The 21,207-nt window shown below is 38.7% G+C and overlaps 1 protein-coding gene across 1 annotated transcript in view; it reads left to right on the top strand.

Moving 5' to 3' along the window:
• The window catches only part of LOC126175101 (folylpolyglutamate synthase, mitochondrial-like), a 93,533-nt gene extending 79,309 nt beyond the window's left edge, over window positions 1-14,224 (top strand). Inside the window, exons 8-9 of the mRNA XM_049921654.1 lie at window positions 7,496-7,638; window positions 11,607-14,224. Of these exons, the coding sequence (XP_049777611.1) occupies window positions 7,496-7,638; window positions 11,607-11,845 (382 nt within the window). The 3' untranslated portion in view covers window positions 11,846-14,224. The remainder of the gene's footprint in view (window positions 1-7,495; window positions 7,639-11,606) is intronic.
• Window positions 14,225-21,207: the final 6,983 nt, after the last annotated feature.

Here is a 21,207-nt window from a genome sequence, read left to right as displayed (position 1 = left end):
TGTTGACAATCTCAGAGAAAAAAATATGTTGTTGTTGTGATTCAACTAATAAGTTAAAAGGGATGCCAGGTGCACTACAGGACAGAAAGCAATTAAGTAGTGGCTGTTCAGGGTGCGAAGCTGTGAGGGACGCCAAAGATTTGTATACATTCATATCACACTTAGTAGTGAAAAATGACACAAGTGAAATGTACGTAGGAAAGAGGGGGGGGGGGGGGCAAATGAGAAGTCACTTACGTAAATAAAATGTTCTCAGGTTGGTCCTTCTTCTACACCGGTTATTCAATAATTATGTTTATGTATTTATTTGTTTTATGCAGAGAAATCTGTGAGTTTTGTTGTACCTATTCATTTTAAGATCAGGCAGGAGCAGTTGAGTGAAAAAAATAAAATACAATAAAAAGCAGCAATAGTGGGGTGTCTGTATACTTGGGCCATCCACCACCAACAGTTGTGTAGGACTGCATCTCACAGGTAAATGCTTATGTTGGATAAAATTATTTATGCTGTTAGTAGCGCGTCCGATAAGTGGGAATGAGATAGAATCACTGTGTGATCATATTGGCAATGGATTAACAACCGTAAAGAGCAAAGCAAGACACAGATGACTGAGACAGCTGTAGCCAAATTTTCTACAGGACATAGAACTTGAAACCAGTCGGTTTGTGCCAGTTAACTATTGTTTATTTGTAGTTACATTTGTGCAAATTGTATTTATTTAACATTTGTCAGAAAAGTAACTGATTAAATTCAAAATAGTTCAGAAGAATTTGTAAGCTGTTTAGTGTTAGTCTGCATGTGGAGATTTTTGCCCCCAAAATTCATATCAAACGCACTGCAGAGCAGGGAGCATGGAAGGCGACGAGTGTGTAAAGTAAACAACTGCATAAATCCAACAACTTATCGGAAAGCTTTTATGACAATACAGACTGCATTCAAGCACCAAATCACGAGGTATGTTTATAAGCATTACTTTTCATTCCTTTCACTTATCTATTCCACTTATAACTCGAAGAAGTATCTCTACAGCAAAAATAAATTTCATTTGTAGAATTACAGGAACTAATCTGTGACCTTCATCTGTAGTCTGGTGCGGGGCGTAGAGCTCTCTGGCATTCTGCTAATCAGCAACAAACGTACCCTGTAATCTGGGCCTCACATACTTCACCGAAGCAACAGTGTTGCCAATTTTGTGAGACATATAGGTCAATGAGCATCGTAGCATTGTCCGCGACATATTGTTTGACAGAAAAACCATTTATGGGGTCATCTGTTCCACTATTAGGGTAGTCAATCTGTTTATTATGTGGCCTGGGATGACACTGTTAAAAATTAGTGCACATTTAACATCCTTAGAAATTTAGTTGTTTAACAGTAGTGCTATGTCCTCTTTGGCACTTGTTGTGCGCCCTAAAACACTAATCATCATCATCATCATCATTATCATCTCTTTGGCACTAAAGTATTTTTTGATCACAAAAATGGATATTACAACTAGAAATGTGCTGTTTGCCTTAAGCCTTAGAGTTTTGCCTGCACAGAATAGGACGCCAAATGAAAAACACGTCTACTTACCATATTTTCATCTGGGCTATCCTTAACAGCATTTATCTGCAACTTAAAGCAAGTGTTGGCAGCTATAAAACTTTAAATTATTATCACTCTTTGTCTGCACCTTTTTTGTCGTAATCTAGGGTCTGTAGTCTCTGTTCCTTCTTTTCAGTACGCTGTGTGATCAAAAGTATCCGGACACCCCCAAAAACATTAGTTTTTCATATTAGGTGCATTGTGCTGCCACATTGTGAGAGAGCAGAATGGGGCGCTCTGCCAAACTCACGGACTTCAAACGTGGTCAGGTGATTGGGTGTCACATGTGTCATACGTCTGTATGCGAGATTTCCACAAGCCTCAACATCCCGTGGTCCATTGTTTCCAATGTGATAGTGAAGTGGAAACGTGTAAAGACATGTACATCACAAAAGCATACAGACCGATCTAGTCTGTTGACTGACAGAGACCCCGCCGACAGTTGAACAAGGTCGTAATGTGTAATAGGCAGACACCTATCCAGACCATCACACAGGAATTCTAAACTGCATCAGAATCCACTGCAAGTACTATGACAGTTTGGTGGGTGGTGAGGAAACTTGGATTTCATGGTCAAGCAGCTGCTCATAAGCCACACAGGTATATGCCAAACGGCACCTTGCTTGGTGTAAGGAGCGTAAACATTGGACGATTGAACAGTGGAAAAACATTGCGTGGAGTGGTGAATCACGGCACACAATGTGGCGATCCAGTGGCAGTGCTTGGGTATGGCGAATGCCCGGTGAACGTCATCTACCAGCATGTGTAGTGCCAACAGTAAAGTTCAGAGGCGTTAGTGTTATGGTGTGGTTGTGTTTTCCATGGAGGGGCCCATGCACCCCTTACTGATTTGCATGGCACTATCACAGCACAGGCCTACATTGATGTTTTAAGCACCTTCTTGCTTCCCACTGTTGAAGAGCAATTTGGGGATCGCAGTTGCATCTCTCAACACGATTGAGCAGCTGTTCCTAATGCACGGCCTTTGGTGGAGTGGTTACATGATAATAACATCCTTGTAATGGATTGACCTGCACAGAGTGCTTACCTAATCCTATAGAACACCTTCAGGATGTTTTGGAACGTTGACTTCGTGCCAGGCCTTACTGATCAACATCGATACCTCTCCTCAGTGCAGCACTCTTTGAAGAATGGGCTGCTATTCCCCAAGAAACCTTCCAGCACAAGATCGAACGTATGCCTGCGAGAGTGGCAGCTGTCATCAAGGCTAAGGGTGGGCCAACACCATATTGAGTTCCACCATTACCAATGGAGGGTGCCACGAACTTGTAAGTCATTTTCAGCCAGGGTCCAGATACTTTTGATCACGTAGTGTACCTATTACTCGGAAAAGCAGACCGAATACACGGCCAGGGTGGCAGCATTTTTGTGTTTATGCTCAAGAAACGAGAAGAGATGGTGACAGCATACACTCATTCTCCTTACAGGTGGCTCACTGCCACCTGTGACACTATCCATCATAATTCTGATGCCTCATGTTTTTGCATAGATCTACTGTAGTTCGCCTTTTTTATTGAACTGTGTCATCTCTTTTATACATAATAACTTGTTCATTCTGGCAAATTTAAAAAAAAAAAAAGAGAACAGTTCCTCTAACAACAGGACATTGTTCAGGGATTGAGATTGGAGAACAGACTGAATGGTGATGTAACTTTAGGAGCCAGCTGTCTCTCACTAAAACTATTCACACTGGTGTGTCTTCATACAGGAGAGACCATCCTCCAAAATTGGACAGGATCAGTTTCCATACAATCCACACCCTATTATCAGTGGTTAGATATTCAAGTTTGTATGGTATCATACTGTTATTACATTTGGCAATTGGTGGACGATTTTGAAAATGTGGTAAACTTGGATGAAAACAAAAGGATTATCATGTTTAGCTAAAATTAAATGGTGAAATGATATAGGGAAAAGCCTCGAGCATGCTTTTAAAATATAATGACATGATCTGTGTTTGAATTAGATAATTATTTGTAACTTTTGAAATTTGACATTTGATTGACGTCTTCTCAGAATTGAAAATATTCATAATGTAACTAGAAGACAAGCTGTTCACCAAATGGTAGTTGATTGAAAATGTAGACAAATTTAAAATTATAGAGTTTGCAACCAGGATCCCTTAGTGGCAGCTGACTCAGTATCCATGGTGGGAGAAAGTGTGGTTACAGATATAAAATAACAAATTAAGGCTGGGTGAGGCCTGCAGTTTTGCCATTGTGAATATTGTTCCAGCCACACAAATGGAAAGAAGTGACTTGGAAACAACTGCAAATAGTACAGTCCTCTTTCATATAGGCATCGCCTCTGGCAGGAAAAACCACCGGAGTGCAGTGCTTGTTGTATACTGCTGTCGGTGTGCCACAGCTTACTTGATCACATTTTGTAATCTGCCAAGAAGGCTGCAGTTTTCTTGATAACAATTTGTCTACTGTTTAAATAACAATGAGACAGGTGTGGAAAATAATTTTTAAGGTTTTTTCCGTTGTATGGAGTTCTGTCCCAATTGGGTAAGCTACTTTAATGTATCCCTGAGTGACTGGCTCACTCTTTCTTTGTCAGTAATCAAACTAGCTGTGATTATGTAACTCACAGTTTTACAATTTTGATTGTCTGTTTGTTGATTTCTCTTTTGATATATATTATTAAACTGAGTTTCAGGCATTTATTGAAGCCCTTGTAATAGCCTAGTATTGAACTGTTATCCAACATTTACTTGTTCTCAGAGTACCTGGATCTTTCTCACTTTTTATTAGTAGTCAGCAAGACATCTGTACCCAGGGAATAACTTGTAGCATTTTTTTCTGCTAATTGTCATTTTATGGAGTATGATTATATCCTAACTGTTAGGATAGGGAATGAATCAACAGATACACATTCACTCTCGTGCATGATATTTACTATCCATTGTAATATATCAGTAAGCATCTTTTGCGATTGCCAGAGTCTTCAAGTTTCTTGGCATGTCCATGGACAATTATACCAAGAAGATTGCTTTTGAGGAAAGACTTTCTTCTCACTATGCATTTATCTCATATTCTGCAAGGATGCTGATAACTGTGCCATTGAGTGCCTTGAAAATGTCATCCTCATCATCATCGGGATCCTGGGTGACTTGTCCTGTGGCCTTGAGTCTTACTATTCCTCTTCGTCCTACCCTTTCCTCTCCTGTGTGCAAAGCAACCTGCGGCCCTGAAAGCTAACAGTTTTACAACTTTCTACAAGTATGAAAAGCTAACATAATAATGATAACAATAATATGATGCACACATTTCCTAGGAAATACAAATTAAGTTCATCATTTGTTTACACACAGTTTTATGGATGCTTAAGTTCTGCTCATAGTGTCAGTCTTAGAAAGAAGGATTTTTTAGAATATGGGTGTGAGTGAACGTATGAATTAAGAGAGAGAGAGACACACACACACACGCGCGCGCGTATGCGTATATGTATATGTGTGTGTGTGTGTGTGTGTGTGTGTGTGTGTGTGTGTGTGTGTGTGTGTGTGTCTCTTAATTCATACGTTCACTCACACCCATATTCTAAAAAATCCTTCTTTCTAAGACTGACACTATGAGCAGAACTTGTGCATCCATAAAACTATGTGTAAACAAATGATGAACTTAATTTGTATTTCCTAGGAAATGTGTGCATCATATTATTGTTATCATTATTATGTTAGCACGCGCGCGCGCACGAGGCCACTGTCATCTCTGGGCACTGACGGAACTGAGGCTGTAAGGGCAGGTTGTGAATCATACTTGGATAGATCAATCAGTAGAACTCTTGGGTGCAAAAGGTTCAAGCTCCAGCCCAACACACAGTGTTAATCTACTTCTGTTTTAATGGTTGCATTGACTCAACACCCACCCCAAAGATTCTTCTTTCTATGATAGCCACTGTACAGAAGTGATGCGTCTAGAAAACAGTATATTAATAAGTGACGAACTTAATGTACGTTACTTAGAAACTGTTTGCATCATATTGCTGTTGTCATTGTTAAGTTGGCTTTTGATAGATGTTCATGCATAACCAAGTGTAAACAAGGTCATGCATACTATCCTCATCATGGTACAGATAAACTCAGAGTGGTACATTTCCAAAGAACCCTATACTTTCCTACCCACAGAAATGCCCATGCATTTATTTTAAATGATAAAGGAATGAAGGAGATTTAGTATTCTCTAGCATTGAACCACTTATGGAAAGTCCATGTGGGAATAACGATACGAAAAGGATAGATTGCTACTCATCATTGAGTAGCAGACAGGCACAATGAAAAAGAATGCTAGAAATGTCCAGCTTTTAGATTACTTCCTTCATCAGAGGTAGAAAACACACCCACCTTCACACAAGCACAACTCTCACACTCACGTGGTCACAGTCTACAGGCGCTAAGGCCCGAATGCAACTGTGACTGAAGTCAGCACTAATCTAGTTGTTGTGGGTAGTGGAGGCATGGAAGAGGTGTGTGGTGGGAAGGAGGAAGGATAATAGGGTGGGTGGTGGGGGAGATGATAGTGGTGCCTGTGGGAGCATGCAGGGATGTGATGGGATAGGGTAGGGTTGATAGATGAAGCCGTGCCATCTACCACAGCTAGGTTGCTGCTTACCTTAGATGCAGTTGCAGTTGTGCCTTAGCACCTGGAGATGACAATAGCAATGTGTGTGTGTGTGTTTGTGTGTGTGTGAGTTGTGCTTGTGTGGATGTGTGTTTTTTACTTCTGATGGTGGATGTAGTTCGAAAACTGAACATTTCGGAGATTCTTTTTCATTGTGTCTGTCTGCTACTCAGTGCCTCCTGTATGTGGCGAGTAGCAACCTATCCTTTCCTTCTTGTTATTAATGAACCACATGCAAAATTCATCATAATCTCAACCTTGTTTTCATCTGTTTTCTATGTTTACCATTTGTGATTTCTACAAGCTAGAAATCCTTCAGGTGTGTGTTAATTTTTGTCTTGTTCTCGTTTCGACAGCTGCTTGATAGATTTTCCTTAATTGTGTCCTCTAGTTTAATATAGTTTTTGAATGAAAATAAGAATGCCACTGTTATTTTCACACTGGAATAGGAAGTTACCAAATTGAAGTAAGGAGATAGTGTACTAAGGCGTGCTTGCAATGAAAATAAGTTAAATTTTATCAGTATGTTATACCGCGTTATGTATCCACCTGTTCTTTCAAGGCACTTCGCCCCAAAGTTCTTTTTTGCCTGTTGTGTTATGTATCAGCACAGTAAAGCAGATTCATGCACAGTATGAAATTTTAATGCTATTTAGATTTTAGAATTCTGTTGAAATTGTGGTGTTTCTGTAGCTGACAAGTAAACACCACAAAAATGATGCCTTGACTTCAGAAAGTAGAACAGCAACTATGCTGGGATTGAGTGACTAAAAAAGTAGGCACAGTGTTAGATGCAACCTTTTCTAAAGCAACACTGTTTGATTTTAAGGGACAGTGGAAGCAAGTATAAGACGTAAAAATTCAAAAGAATTCTGAAATGTGATGGTGAGAATCTCATGACAGGTTAACACAAAATATGGGAAGACATGGTTATTTTTCTGTCCTCTCTCTCTCTCTGTCTCTTTTATCTACATATATGTCTATCTGAAATGCTGAAAGATTTCTCCTCAATTTTGTTGTGTAGTCTTCTTTTTCTAATTTCATTTCTGTGAACTGTTCTCCAGAAAACTGCTCGATGCTATATAATTTCCTCCCTTTCTATCTACCATTTCCCAACCCACTTGGTCGTTTCATTTGCCTTTAATTCAGTTAGTACTGTCCACTTGTCACTGTTGTATGTCATTTATTTATTGTGCTACAGTTAATGTAATTCTGTTCCAAGTCTGTTACTGTCAGATTTTCTAAAAACTAATTCTTTGTTTCAGTGATACATCAAAACGGGTTCTAATTTTCAATGCAACTGGTGATAGAGATGCAATGCAACTGTTGGCACCGTTAACAGAGTGCCACTTTGATTTGTGTGTCTTCTGCCCCAATCTTGTCTGCAAAACAGTAGATTCATCATCAGGTTAGTTACTGAGGTGCATAAATGTGTTAAATCATGGAAGTGTCTAAGTCACTGTTCTAGTATTGTAAAAAGTTTGATCATTATGTACACTGAAAATTTTACAGCGCATTCTCACTTCTGTGCGTTTGCCCAATAACCTAACATGTCTGACAGAATGTGAAGCAAGTGTTAAAATCATTTCTACTGGACAACTCTTTCTATTCCATTGATGAATTTCTACTTTTAAACTAGTATCCAGTTAAAAAAAGAGCAGTTGCCTGACAAGAACTACAAATAACGTGTTCATTGATGTAACACTAATCATGTGTATGTATCCAGTAAACTGACTCGTTCAATATCATTTTGATAAAAGAATCGTTCAAATGATCTGTGACACATGTAACTAACTTAACATTTTAGAATTGCAGATATCCTCTGTAATGTACGAGATCTGTTCAAAAAATTCCAGCACATTCATAATTTCGCGTCAGTGGTGTGTTGGAGCAGAATGCGATTGGCATACCTGCACACACCTGTATTTAATGTGTAACTGTTGGAAGTTTAATTGTTGTATGTCTGTTAGTTATTGTTCAGTGCTGTATTGAGTGAATGTTGTGTTACATAGTTTGCGAATTTCTAGATGGCAGAGTTGGAGCAGCAACACATCTGTATTAAATTTTGCATGAAACTTGAGAAAACCTTTACAGATACACACCAAATGATGCAGGAAGCCTACGGTGAGGAGTGCTTAAGCTGTACTCGGTGTTACGAATGGTTCACATGGTTTGTAAATGGCCGGACTAAAGTTAAAGATGACCCTCATTCAGGATGCCCTTTGACGTCTACCAACGATGTTCATATCAGCAACATCAACAAAATTGTGTGGGCCAATCAAAGACTGACTGTCTGAGAGATTGCAGAAGAATGTAACATTTCAGTTGGATCATTCATGAAATCCTGACACAGTATCATGGAATGCATCGCGTTACTGCCAAGTTTGTCCCATGGCTCGTGAGTCATGCATGACTATTGCACAAAAAACGAAATCACTGTGCTGCCTCATCCTCCATACTCTTCAGTCCTGGCCCCGGCGGACTTTTTTTTATTTCCAAAGTTGGAAAACCCTGTTGAAAGGATGAAGATTTGCAGCAACAGATGAGATAAAAGAAAATTCGCAGACAGTACTTCACATGATCCAGCAAGAGGCATACCGAGACTGCTTCCAGAAGTGGAAACAGCATTGGGAGCAGAGTATCAATTGTCAATTAGAGTATTTCGAAGGAGACCATGCACAAAAAGTAAAAGGTAAGCATAGAAAAATTTTGCAGGCAAAGTTCCAGAATTTTTTTGAACAGATCTCGTATGCTTGTAATAGTCCTAGAGCACACATGATTTTTATCATCATTGCACTGTGTTGGATATACCCTGCGTATGTTGTTACATTACGTGATTATGCTGGCATATCTACGTTTTATCTTGTTACTTTGTGCTTGTATTCAGATTTGAAGGTGGTCACTGCTGACTGAAATTCACACTTAGGCATTTATTTCATATCATCTATTGTAAATAGAGAATTGTGTGCTGGAAGGGTTTCTTTGGGAAAAAAAGCGCAGCCAATTTCCTTACCTGTTCCTGTCCTCTCTGAACTTGTGTTCCACCTCTAAATGACAAAAAGTTAAACCCCCAATTCCCTTTCTTCCTTCCTTCCTTCCTTCATGTGGAAAACTGCAGCAATTGACACCATCTCACTCTTTTGTGTTAAACTAATCTTCCATAAAATGACATTCCTGGCTCACTTCAGGCATAGGAAATTAACTTTTCCTCAAGTAAAGACTAAAGAAAACCCTCCACGTAGCATTTTTTTAAAAGTAAGATTGCACCAGTTCTGTATAGTGGCTGTCTTAAAATAATCTTTTAGGCTGTGGGGTGAGTAAAGATTCTGTCTTTGGGTTGTATGTATGCCAGAACGAATGGCGAAGTAGTTTTTGGTCCATCGAAGGTGCTACCTACATGACTCAGTAAAGAGAGCTCACTGCCTACAGTGAGGATAATTGCTCATTACAAAACCTACTACCTCCATACTACTCTTCTGGCTTGAGATATTTGCTTCCTCTATCCCTAAGTTAAAGAGTGCAAACTTTACTTACTGTTTCTAAATCACTTGATTGTTGGACTGTCAGTAGTCTGAAGACTTTCGGCTAAGCAGTGTTTTGCATCCTGTCCAACTACTGCCACCCTTTTGGCATTAGATATACTGTAATGTTATGCTGTCACTTTTTGTTTATACAGGGTGATTCAAAAAGAATACCACAACTTTAAAAATGTGTATTTAATGAAAGAAACATAATATAACCTTCTGTTATACATCATAACAAAGAGTATTTAAAAAGTTTTTTTTTCACTCAAAAACAAGTTCAGAGATGTTCAATATGGCCCCCTCCAGACACTCGAGCAATATCAACCCGATACTCCAACTCGTTCCACACTCTCTGTAGCATATCAGGCGTAACAGTTTGGATAGCTGCTGTTATTTCTCGTTTCAAATCATCAATGGTGGCTGGGAGAGGTGGCCGAAACACCATATCTTTAACATACCCCCATAAGAAAAAATCGCAGGGGGTAAGATCAGGGCTTCTTGGAGGCCAGTGATGAAGAGCTCTGTCGCGGGCTGCCTGACGGCCGATCCATCGCCTCGGGTAGTTGACGTTCAGACGGACAGATAAGTGCCAATGTGGTGGCGCTCCATCCTGCTGAAATATGAATTGTTGTGCTTCTTGTTCGAGCTGAGGGAACAGCCAATTCTCTAACATCTCCAGATACTGTAGTCCAGTTACAGTAGCACCTTCGAAGAAAAAGGGACCAAAAACTTTATTGGCTGAAATGGCACAGAAAACGTTCACCTTAGGCGAGTCACGTTCATAGTGAGTTGTGTCCCGCGGATTCTCAGTGCCCCTAAACTGTCGTCGATTCACTTCTGCCGTACTCAATAACACAAAAAGCTTTCTGTTGAGCGGTCGCCATCTTAGCATCAACTGACGCTGACGCCTAGTCAACAGCGCCTCAAGTGAACAAATGTACAACTAAATGAAACTTTATAGCTCCCTTAATTCGCCGACAGATAGTGCTTAGCTCTGCCTTTTATCGTTGCAGAGTTTTAAATTCCTAAAGTTGTGGTATTCTTTTTGAATCACCCTGTATTTGGACAATTTGTGGTCCATTGTGGGCGAAGTAGGCATTTTCATGATATACTTAAGAATTTGTGTCTCAGTTTGTATTGTTGCAGATACATGTTATGAAGGTTGAAACGTGTTATGGGTCCACATCAGGCAGATGTTTCACAAGCTGACACTTTCATAATATCACTTCGTGGATTAATGCTTTTATTCAGAAAAAAGTAGATCATTGTTCGTATAGTAATTTGTTACATCAGGACAATCTAAGTATTACAATATTCATATCATCGGTTTCTGCTGTATATTCCCATCTTCAGGAGTGATAATTAATCCACAAACAGCTTTGCCATATTGTATACACTCAAGTTATATGCATTCTGAATCTCATGAAATGGCACAAAATATGTCAATGAATTATACATCATATCTATTTGTACCATTTGACAGCACGATGTATAATTTATTGACATCTTTTATGCCATTTCACGATGTTCAGAATGCATGTAACTTGAGTTTTTGTACGTAATGATGAAGTTGTTGTGGGTCAACTATCACAATTGGAGATGGCAACAAATTGTCAAATCTGGTAAGGTGGATATTGTAGCAATTAGATGAGCTTGATGTGATAAATACTAGTCTAACAGCAATAGCAGCAGTATTTCTTGACTCAACCACAATCAAACCCATCCGGTTTTTGTCCTTCAGAAAATTTGATTTTACTGCTCAATGCATAAATGTCCCCATTTGGGATCTAAGTGCGTTTTCAGTGAACTGTACCTTATGCATCAGCTTCTGACTATTCTTTCCTTGTTTTAGACCAAGCTAATTTGATGACTACACTGGCACAACAACTGGAGCGCTGCGATCACAACTGCGAGGCATGGCTCTCACTGTGCACGACAGGTGTGTGCCGGCTGGACTGCATGGAAGACGCGCTGTCCCACGTGAGGACTCTGGGTCCGTGCCATGTGCTGGTCACGGGATCCCTGCACCTGGTAGGGGCCGCACTCAGCCTACTGGACCCAGAGGAGCAGCTGCTGCAGTCTCGACAGTGACGTAGCGGCATCTGAGGAAGTAGGAGGCTGTATGTGTATACTCAGAAGAGGATAAAGCTTTGTACAATGCAATGGATCGTGAAGGCATATCTTGATATGGTTATTTTCAAGAACTCGTAGTATGGAATACTACAAGTCAAGCTTCTTACAGAAATGTTGTCTCTGATAAGCACGTGTTGATAACATTTGCCTTGATGCTGGAAATAAAAACATTCCATTAGTGTTATGTTTAAGTAGATGAGGGCCTGTGATAAAGGTTTCAGTGAAATGAGAAGACATTGTAAATGCTTATAAAAGTGAAAGTTAATTTGATTTGTGAGTTTGCAGTTTCAGTGTTTGTGTCCTTGTTCTTTATGTACTTCATGTTCTTGTGTTTAAACTATTCAAAATAAGTTAACCTTAAGTTCCAGCATATAAACTATTTTATCTTGTTACACGTTCTTGGAGAGGTGAAAAGTGTGCCAAAAAAGGAATTCAGGTAAAAAGTTTAATGTACAACTCATTATTTCTGGACTGAAGAAGTGTTTACAGAAATGTCTCTATGAGTATGAAGTCCACTGACAAAAAAAAAGTGCTTCAGTTTTTGTGATATTATTTTTGTTTTCCAAGTGAAATGGGAAGGTGCAGGCACAACATATTTTGAGGGTAACTTTTTTCTCACAATACTTTATTATGGTGGTGATTATAATTTACATTCATCTTCTACCGTTATTATCTAGCCACTCTGTACCATTCTCATTGAGATTTTAAGCTTACATCCTGAATTCACTATTTACATTAAAATAAGGATGTTCTCAAACGTTTGATATGCATTACATAACTTTTCTGCAAAATATTTTCGGGAATTTTTCCAGAAAGCTGAATCTAACTCATTATTGAGAAACTTGGGTTGCCTTTCATCTTCATTATTTCACATACTGTAACTACATTATGTCCATTGTCCCCATTTTATCAGCAGTTAAAATAAGGCTCATTATTACAAAAATCCAAATTCTGTGCAAGTCATCATAGATTTTTCTGCTGTTTTTCTTTTTCAAAATATTTTTCCATGTCCTGTAATACACTAAAAAGCAATATAAGAGCTCTTATTTCGTTGTCCAGTATGTCACTTATATTATTAATACTAAACGATGGCTCTCTGATGCCTGACTTATTTTTGGCTCCAGGTTAAGTGTTTAGAATTCAATTTTGGGATTATTGTTAGGCTGTCTTACAGACTTGTATACCCTCAAGTTAAACCACTGAAAGGAGTCAGTATTCATACCAGAACAAATAGAATAATTTGCTCATGTTGTGGAGCCATTTTCTCTTTTAACAGCATTTGTTAAAGACTTTCATGATCCATAAAACTATCATTTCTCCAGTGAACATTTACAGCATGGACATTTACATTGTAAACATTTGGAATATATATCTAACTTTAGTAAACACGTTTCTTAAAAGAGAATTTGCAGTATCAGTCTGTATATTGTTGTGTCCTGCAGCACAAGATTGAGACAGAAGTAATGAAACAGACAGGTTTTACGTACTAAGATTAAAAATACTAATTTTTTTCTTCCAAAACTCTTTTCTTAAAATTTATCTGTGGAGTATATTGTGTGTGTTACACACAGACTCCTATATTTATTCTTTCTTTGTCACTACTTGTCTTTTAAATGACTTCATTGTACTCCAAAATTTGATTACATTGTACTGTAATCCGTTGTAATTACTTTCACATTTGATTTGGTTTTCAATAGACCTTCAGCACCGAGGGGGTGTAAAATACTTAAGTCCTCTGGTACACCTTAGTGTTCACAGTCTCTGCTTTGTCATTTGGTTGTGCTTTCTTCAATATTGTTGTGTAACACACTCCTTGGTATATCCTTTACTTATTTTATAATAATTTTAATTATTAATCATAACAGTGACTACTATAAGCCTAATAACCAGTTTCAATTGGTAGCAGTCTTTTTCAGATCAGTAAAAAAGGCAAAAAGTGCTAATTAAAGGCTTTTTGTTAGTAAGCAAAATCATTTGCATTATGTAAGAGAGAAAACAAACCTAGCACCCAATTGACTGCAGACTTGAAGATACATTCTGGAAACAATGCATTGGCTGTGTCTAACAGTAAGCCACTTCTCCACAATGTACTTTCTTCAACAGTTGGTAATCCAGCAGAGCTCTACTGTATAGGAGCTTCTGTGATGTATGAAAAGTAGGAAAATGGTTCTGGCAGAATTGAAGCCATGAGGGCATGTCTTGAGTTGTGCCTGGTTAGCTCAGACAGGAAGAACATTGTCTGCAATGTTATCCATCTCTCTGATACCTTCCTCTCAGCCGTCTTGTCTCAACGTCACAAACGGTAGCTCCCTTTCATCCTGGGGTTTGAGTGATTCTAGCGTTTGAGTGATTCTAGCGTTTGAGTGATTCTAGCGTTTGAGTGATTCTAGTGTTTGAGTGATTCTAGCATTCCTTTCTAACCCTCCATAAGGAAACAACTTAGCAGTTCTGAAAACTGAAATAGTTCTTATGTGTTTCAGTCGGCAGTAAGAGGATTTCCCCTCCTGTTCTGTCCTCTTTTAACTTAGTTGCATCCTACCTGACAAAAGAAGTGAAGCAACCAGAAGGGGAGGAGGAAAAGAAATAAAACTCTGTGGCTTGAGAGGCTATGTGATGTTATTTCAGTCATTATAAAATCAATTCTAGTTCACTAAGAACTTGTCAGCATGAGCCTAATTATCAATATGACATTGCACCGCTTCTTGCCAGGATTCATGCTCTGATTCAGTTGGGAAGGGTGTTGTAATGCCGTTGTATTCTCTCCTGTGCCAAGCTGCCTCTCAGTTGGTGTAACTGGTGCTTGACATTCTGGATACTAGTTGTTTGTGTGTTTGTTTGTTTTATCCAGCTACTGCCGGGTCTGGGTGCTGACGAGTCCTCTCCATTTGGCTCGGTCCTCCAACCACTTTTCTTCCTCCATTTTCTGTCAGGTCACACCTCTCCTTTCCACAGATATTCTCACTCCCGTTTTCCACCGTGTTCTTGGGCACTCTCTAGGTCTTTTTCCATCCGTCTTTAGTTCTTCCATAATTTTGGGAAGTCTCTGCCCACACATTCTCTTAATATGCCTGTGCCATCTTAATCTCCTTTTTTTTCTCATACTTTCTTGTTTATGGTCCTTTCTAATATCTACATTCCTTACTCTGTCCATACTTGTTTTTCCCTTAACTGCTACACCGAGCGAGGTGGCGCAGTGGTTAGCACACTGGACTCGCATTCGGGAGGACGACGGTTCAATCCCGTCTCCGGCCATCCTGATTTAGGTTTTCCGTGATTTCCCTAAATCGCTTCAGGCAAATGCCGGGATGGTTCCTTTGAAAGGGCACGGCCAATTTCCTTCCCCATCCTTCCCTCACCCGAGCTTGCGCTCCGTCCCTAATGACCTCGTTGTCGACGGGACGTTAAACACTAATCTCCTCCTCCTCCTCCTCTCTTAACTGCTCTGAGAAATTTCATTTCCCCTGCTTGCAGTCTGCTCCAGTCCCTTTCTGTCATTGTCCAGGTTTCTCCTCCATAGGTGACAATAGGGAAGCAATAACTATTATACATAAGGAGTTCTGCTTTTTCTGAAACTTCCTTATTCCAAATCAGGTTTTTTATTGTTTAGTAGAAACTGGCTCTGAGCACTATGGGACTTAACATCTGAGGTCATCAGTCCCGTATACTTAGAACTACTTAAACCTAATGAACCTAAGGACATCACACACATCCATGCCCAAGGCAGAATTCGAACCTGCGACCATAGCAGTAGCGCGGTTCCGGACTGAAGCACCTAGAACCTCTCGGCCACAGCGGCCGGCAGTAGAAATTGCCTCCCTTCAGTAACCTCCTATTAATTTCGTTGGTTATTCTTCCATCACTAGATATTTCACTCCCTAAATAAGTGAAACTGTCTACTACTTTGAGGGGTTCTCCATTCAAAGTAATATTCCCGTTTATCCCTTTGACTCTTTCAAATACCATTACTTCACTCTTATCTTTATTTGTTTTTAACCCATACCTTTTCATTATTACCTTCCACACATCAACTTGTGACTGTACATCTACCTCTTTATTGCCCCATATTACCATATCATCTGCAAAAATCATATTTTTGCCTTTTTCTGTTCCTATATCTTTAACTGCCCTATTCATTCCGTTCATCACAACACTAAAAAGTGCAGGAGATTGAATACTTCTGTGTTTAAGTCCTTGTCCTATTTAGAAGTATTTAGAGTTCCCCAATGAAGTTTTAATTCTACAATTGTGTCCTCTGTATATTGTCTTTAATGTATCTATCGTCTATACCTATCTTCTTCATTTCTTCCCAGAGCCTTTCCCTGCTAACTGAATCATACGCCTTTTCTATGTCTATAAAAACCATTATCACTCTTTAGTTTACTCCCAACTTTTTTCCAGCAGTTGATGAATAGAAAATATCAGGTCGATCATGCTTCTTCCTTTCCTAAACCCATGCTGTTCTTCACTCAGGTCCTTTCCACTCTTTCTTTGCACGTCTTCTTTTCCTCTATATATCTTTTATGGTCCTTGTCATTTTTAGCTTTCCACCACTTTCTCCATGCTCCATTTTTTTCTCTTAACTGCTTGGATTGTGGTATCATCCCACCAACTTGCCAGTGTTACTTTTTCTTTTCCAGATGTTCTACCACATACATTTTGTGCTGCATCGACTAAAGTCTCTTTCAATAAATTCCATTCCTTTTCTACACTACAGAAAACTTGTTTTGGAAATTTTTGTGTGATTAATTCTCCATACTTCTCAGCACTTTCACTTTCCAGTACCGTATACTCACCATTTTCTTCTGTTTTCTATTTTTCACACACTGATTCATTTTCCATTATCCCACCAGTAATCTACGGTCTCCATCAGAGTTCTCACAATCATTACCAGCCATGACCTGAAGTGATACCCATTGGCTTCCCACACCTTGACACCAGGAGTAACACCACTGTGGCTCTCCAGAATACAGAATATTGTAAGAATGTGACCTCTCCCCAGGTCACCGCCATATTCGTCAACGATGGCCGTCTTCTCAGCTACTACTTCCTTTCATTTCCTTCACTCGTGTAACTGCAGTCACATTTTTGTGCAGACATTCTTTATTAGAGTTCAGTTATTAGACAGATGTCTACAGGGTGTCCGAAGAGGAAATGTCAGTACTCTGGGGTATGAGAGGGGAGATCATTCGAAGTAAAAAAAAGTCCAGTAAACATGGGCTCTAAAGTGCATACCTTAAGAGTTATGGGCACTTAGTCTGTAGAAGAGATGTGTTTCACATTAGCATATACGAACAAGTGATCATAGCTCTTAAAGTATGCATTTTAAAGTCAGTGTTTACTAGGCTTTTGCTCTTTGAATAAGCATTCGTTTCATGTTCCTGAACATTGACCATTCCTCCTGGGACACACTGTGTATGGCTTAACATAAACAACAGATTTTGTTCTCTATGACCATTATCAATTGATAAGTATGAACAGATATCTCTAAACTTCATGTGAACTCCACATTACATCTACTTCTGAACACATGTATCAGCATATACTCTGAAATTGATTTAACAATAAACTGTGGACTACTACAGAAAGAGGAGTGTGACAGAGGGAATAAGCTCTATGCTAGCCTGCCCTAAGCAGTGTTCACCTTTGCCTAATTACTGCAACTTGCATCAATCTGACTGCAGGCAAACTTTGTTCTTACTCTACAATTCGTACAGATGTCCCCCCACCCCCCATCCCCTTCCTAGCTACAGTTTTCTTGCTATTTTCCTATGGACAGTGTGCACTGTGAATTTGTTCTCCTAAGAGGAGTCATAAGTGCTATCAGAAGGATCTTGTTCTGCTCCAGCACTCATTCTAGCACAGACAGTTTGAACACAGCACAGGTAAATGAAATACAGTATTTATCAGTTGGTAGTAATGTCGTACAGTATTGGTAGATAACAAAGGTTGGTTAATGACCAGAGGAAATACTTAAGCAACACACAGCCTTTGGATTTGAGCTTTCAGTAACTGATAATCAAAACATTATCTTAAAACAGTCATTATTTATTTCTACTTGGTGACTGGTTTTGGTTATATAACTATGCTCATGCCAAAATACCCATTATGAGGTGGCAGAATCGATGAAATAATTAGTCAACTGTATGAAGTAAAAGAGTTGGAAAGTTATATTAATTTATATCAACCCTTCTCCAACAGTGCCTGCTTGAGCAATTGATAACTTTCCTATCTCATATACTATTAATGTTTATTCTTCATTTTCAAACTGTTACTCGATGTATAATGATAAATGCATTTGCTCAACAGTTTATCATCAGAATTACATACCCTGTATGGAAAAAAATATACATGCCTTATGAAACAATTGTAGAAGCTTAAAGGTTCTTAGTTGTAGCAAACAATACCATTTGTCATCAGTATTACTTGTTGGTTAATTATCTGTGTGTTTTATTTTATGCTGTTATAATGTAAGCATGATACATTGTATGGCATCAGACTCTCATGTGTTGACTTCTTGGAACTGAAGCAGATATCATCACACAGTATTTTCTTGTCATACATTTCCCTAGGAATTTATAATGTAATTGGATAGATAAAAAGTCTGCTCACCAAACAGTGGCAAGAGAACACACGTATAAAGGATTGAACTTTAATACCTTTGTATATGTGTTCTCCTGCTGCCACTTCCTGAGTAGATTTTTTTGTCTAACAAATTACATTACATTTTCACAAACTGGTTACTTTCATTGATATATCATTAGAAATTTATATAGTAATTGCAGTTACCCAGCAAAAAATGAAATAATTCTTTGAAATCAAATGGGTAAGCATATGTAATCAATTTTTGTGAATTTACAGTTCTATGAATATTTACTCATGATTTGTGGACTGGATGCGTTGATCATTTCGTTATGCTTTATGTTTATGTATTTGTATATTTTGTCTTCTACCGTTGGCCTAAATGTCCTGTTTATCTGTATATGCAATAAATGATGATGATGAATGGCCATTTGAATGCAAGAAGACTCTTCTCTTGTCTCATGTTTGCTGCCTCATTGATTAGTTTGTTCCATAGATCATTTGAATCGCTCTCTTATCAAAATGATAGCAAATGTGATGAGTCAATGTGTGATCATCTATTGCACTAAGAATGTGGACAGTGTGATAGACATCTTGTAATTTTGTAATTAATTATAAAAGTTGTAAGACCCATTTATGGGGAAGTGAGTTATTGTTGTTTAAGTCATGTGACTGCTTTGTAAGTGTGTTACTCGCACAGTGAGGCATTATTAGTATAGTAAGCGTACTTATCTATGTTAAATCATGTGACATTGCAGTTGTAGGGGCTTTTTTGAAAATTTGGAAGTCTCTTAAAGAACCAATCAACTCAACAGATCTAGTTCATTATCATATGTTCGATAATATACAGTGGATCTATACATGAAAACTCCTACCACCTAGGTGCTGCTTATCTAAGAGTGACTCAAGGAGGGAGCATTTATATTGCTTTTTATTTTCTCTTATCAATCGATTTTACTTAATCTTGACTTCAGACTATTTGAGTACATGGCATAACTAAATGATACACTAAGTCTTTACTGTCCATGATGGAGAATTGCAAAAAACTGATGTTACATAGCTCTTAACTGCCAGCAGTGTTATTAGTGCCTCAGACAAATCTGGAAGAACAATATTCTGTAACATTTTCTACAGACAAGTTTGAGGCAACAGGAGATATATTCTGTGATTAACTGGTATTTTTATGTGAGAAAAATATTTTAAAATTAATACAAGCATTTTATAATTGGGATAGAAACTAAGAAGTCTTGTTATATGTTACATTTGAATAGTCTATTTTATGTTAAATAAACATTATTAAAAAGATATTTTCAGTAATATTTCATGTAATATTAACTTGCATAATACTCCCATTAAATACTTTCAAACTTGTCTACAAAATACTTCTATAGGCAGCATCATTTCAGAGCATAGTTGGAAATGCCACAAGTGTTTGTGAGAACTTGTAATGGCTTAACAGTCAACATATTAAATTTGAAATGATTTGCTTCCCATTCTCAAGAAATAAGCTCCTTCTGTTGTTAATTAGATGAGGTGCAGTGTTCTTGAGAGTTTCTGATTATTTAATTCTGGATTATGTATTAACATTCAAATTAATGTTCTTGTAAGCAGTACAGTCAGCCTCTTTCCTTGAGATATATATATTGTTGTGACTCGCTGATCTTTCAAAGTGCCGTTGTGCAGTTACACGCATCCTCTACATGCGGCGCTGTCTGCCAGCCATGCAGCAGCAGCGCCACTTAAGCGGCCAGCCAGCCAGCAGCTGCTAGACTTGGACTCAGTTATGATTTTTACTGTTAAAGTGTACACACATCTTACTCTGTTTACTTGATCTGTGACTTTCATGTATTGTGTCTTCCCGTCCTTTTTTCCCCCCTAAGGTAAGTCTTTCCGCTCCCGGGACTGGAATGACTCCTTACCCTCTACCTTAAAACCCACATCCTTTCGTCTTTCCCTCTCCTTCCCTCTTTCCTGATGAGGCAACAGTTTGTTGCGAAAGCTTGAATTTTGTGTGTATGTTTGTGTTCGTTTGTGTGTCTGTCGACCTGCCAGCACTTTCATTTGGTAAGTCACATCATCTTTGTTTTTAGGTGTGTGTGTGTGTGTGTGTGTGTGTGTGTGTGTGTGTGTGTGTGTGTGTGTGTGTGTGTGTGTTTATATATATATATATATATATGGTTATAATAGAAGGAAACATTCCACGAAGGAAAAATATATCTAAAAACAAAGATGATGTGACTTACCAAATGAAAGTGCTGGGAAGGAGAGGGAAAGACGAAAGGATGTGGGTTTTAAGGGAGAGGGTAAGGAGTCATTCCAGTCCCGGGAGCGGAAAGACTTACCTTAGGGGGGAAAAAAGGACGGGTACACACTCGCGCGCACACACACACATATCCATCCACACATATACAGACACAAGCAGACATATTTAAAGACCTGGTAAAAACAGAAAGAGAAATAAGACGACAGGAAAGATTTCGAAATGCAAAGGCGACAATAACAAACGTAATTGTTGGGTTCAAATTAATGATATGGTTATAATAGAAGGAAACATTCCACGAAGGAAAAATATATCTAAAAAACAAACATGATGTGACTTACCAAATGAAAGTGCTGGCAGGTCGACAGACACACAAACGAACACAAACATACACACAAAATTCGAGCTTTCGCAACAAACTGTTGCCTCATCAGGAAAGAGGGAAGGAGAGGGAAAGACGAAAGGATGTGGGTTTTAAGGG

The sequence above is a fragment of the Schistocerca cancellata genome, chromosome 3 (genome assembly GCF_023864275.1).
Source record: "Schistocerca cancellata isolate TAMUIC-IGC-003103 chromosome 3, iqSchCanc2.1, whole genome shotgun sequence".
In the NCBI taxonomy this organism is placed as follows: domain Eukaryota; kingdom Metazoa; phylum Arthropoda; class Insecta; order Orthoptera; family Acrididae; genus Schistocerca; species Schistocerca cancellata.
The sequence above is the reverse complement of the archived record's forward strand: the minus strand, read 5'-3'. Positions and strand labels throughout refer to the sequence as shown.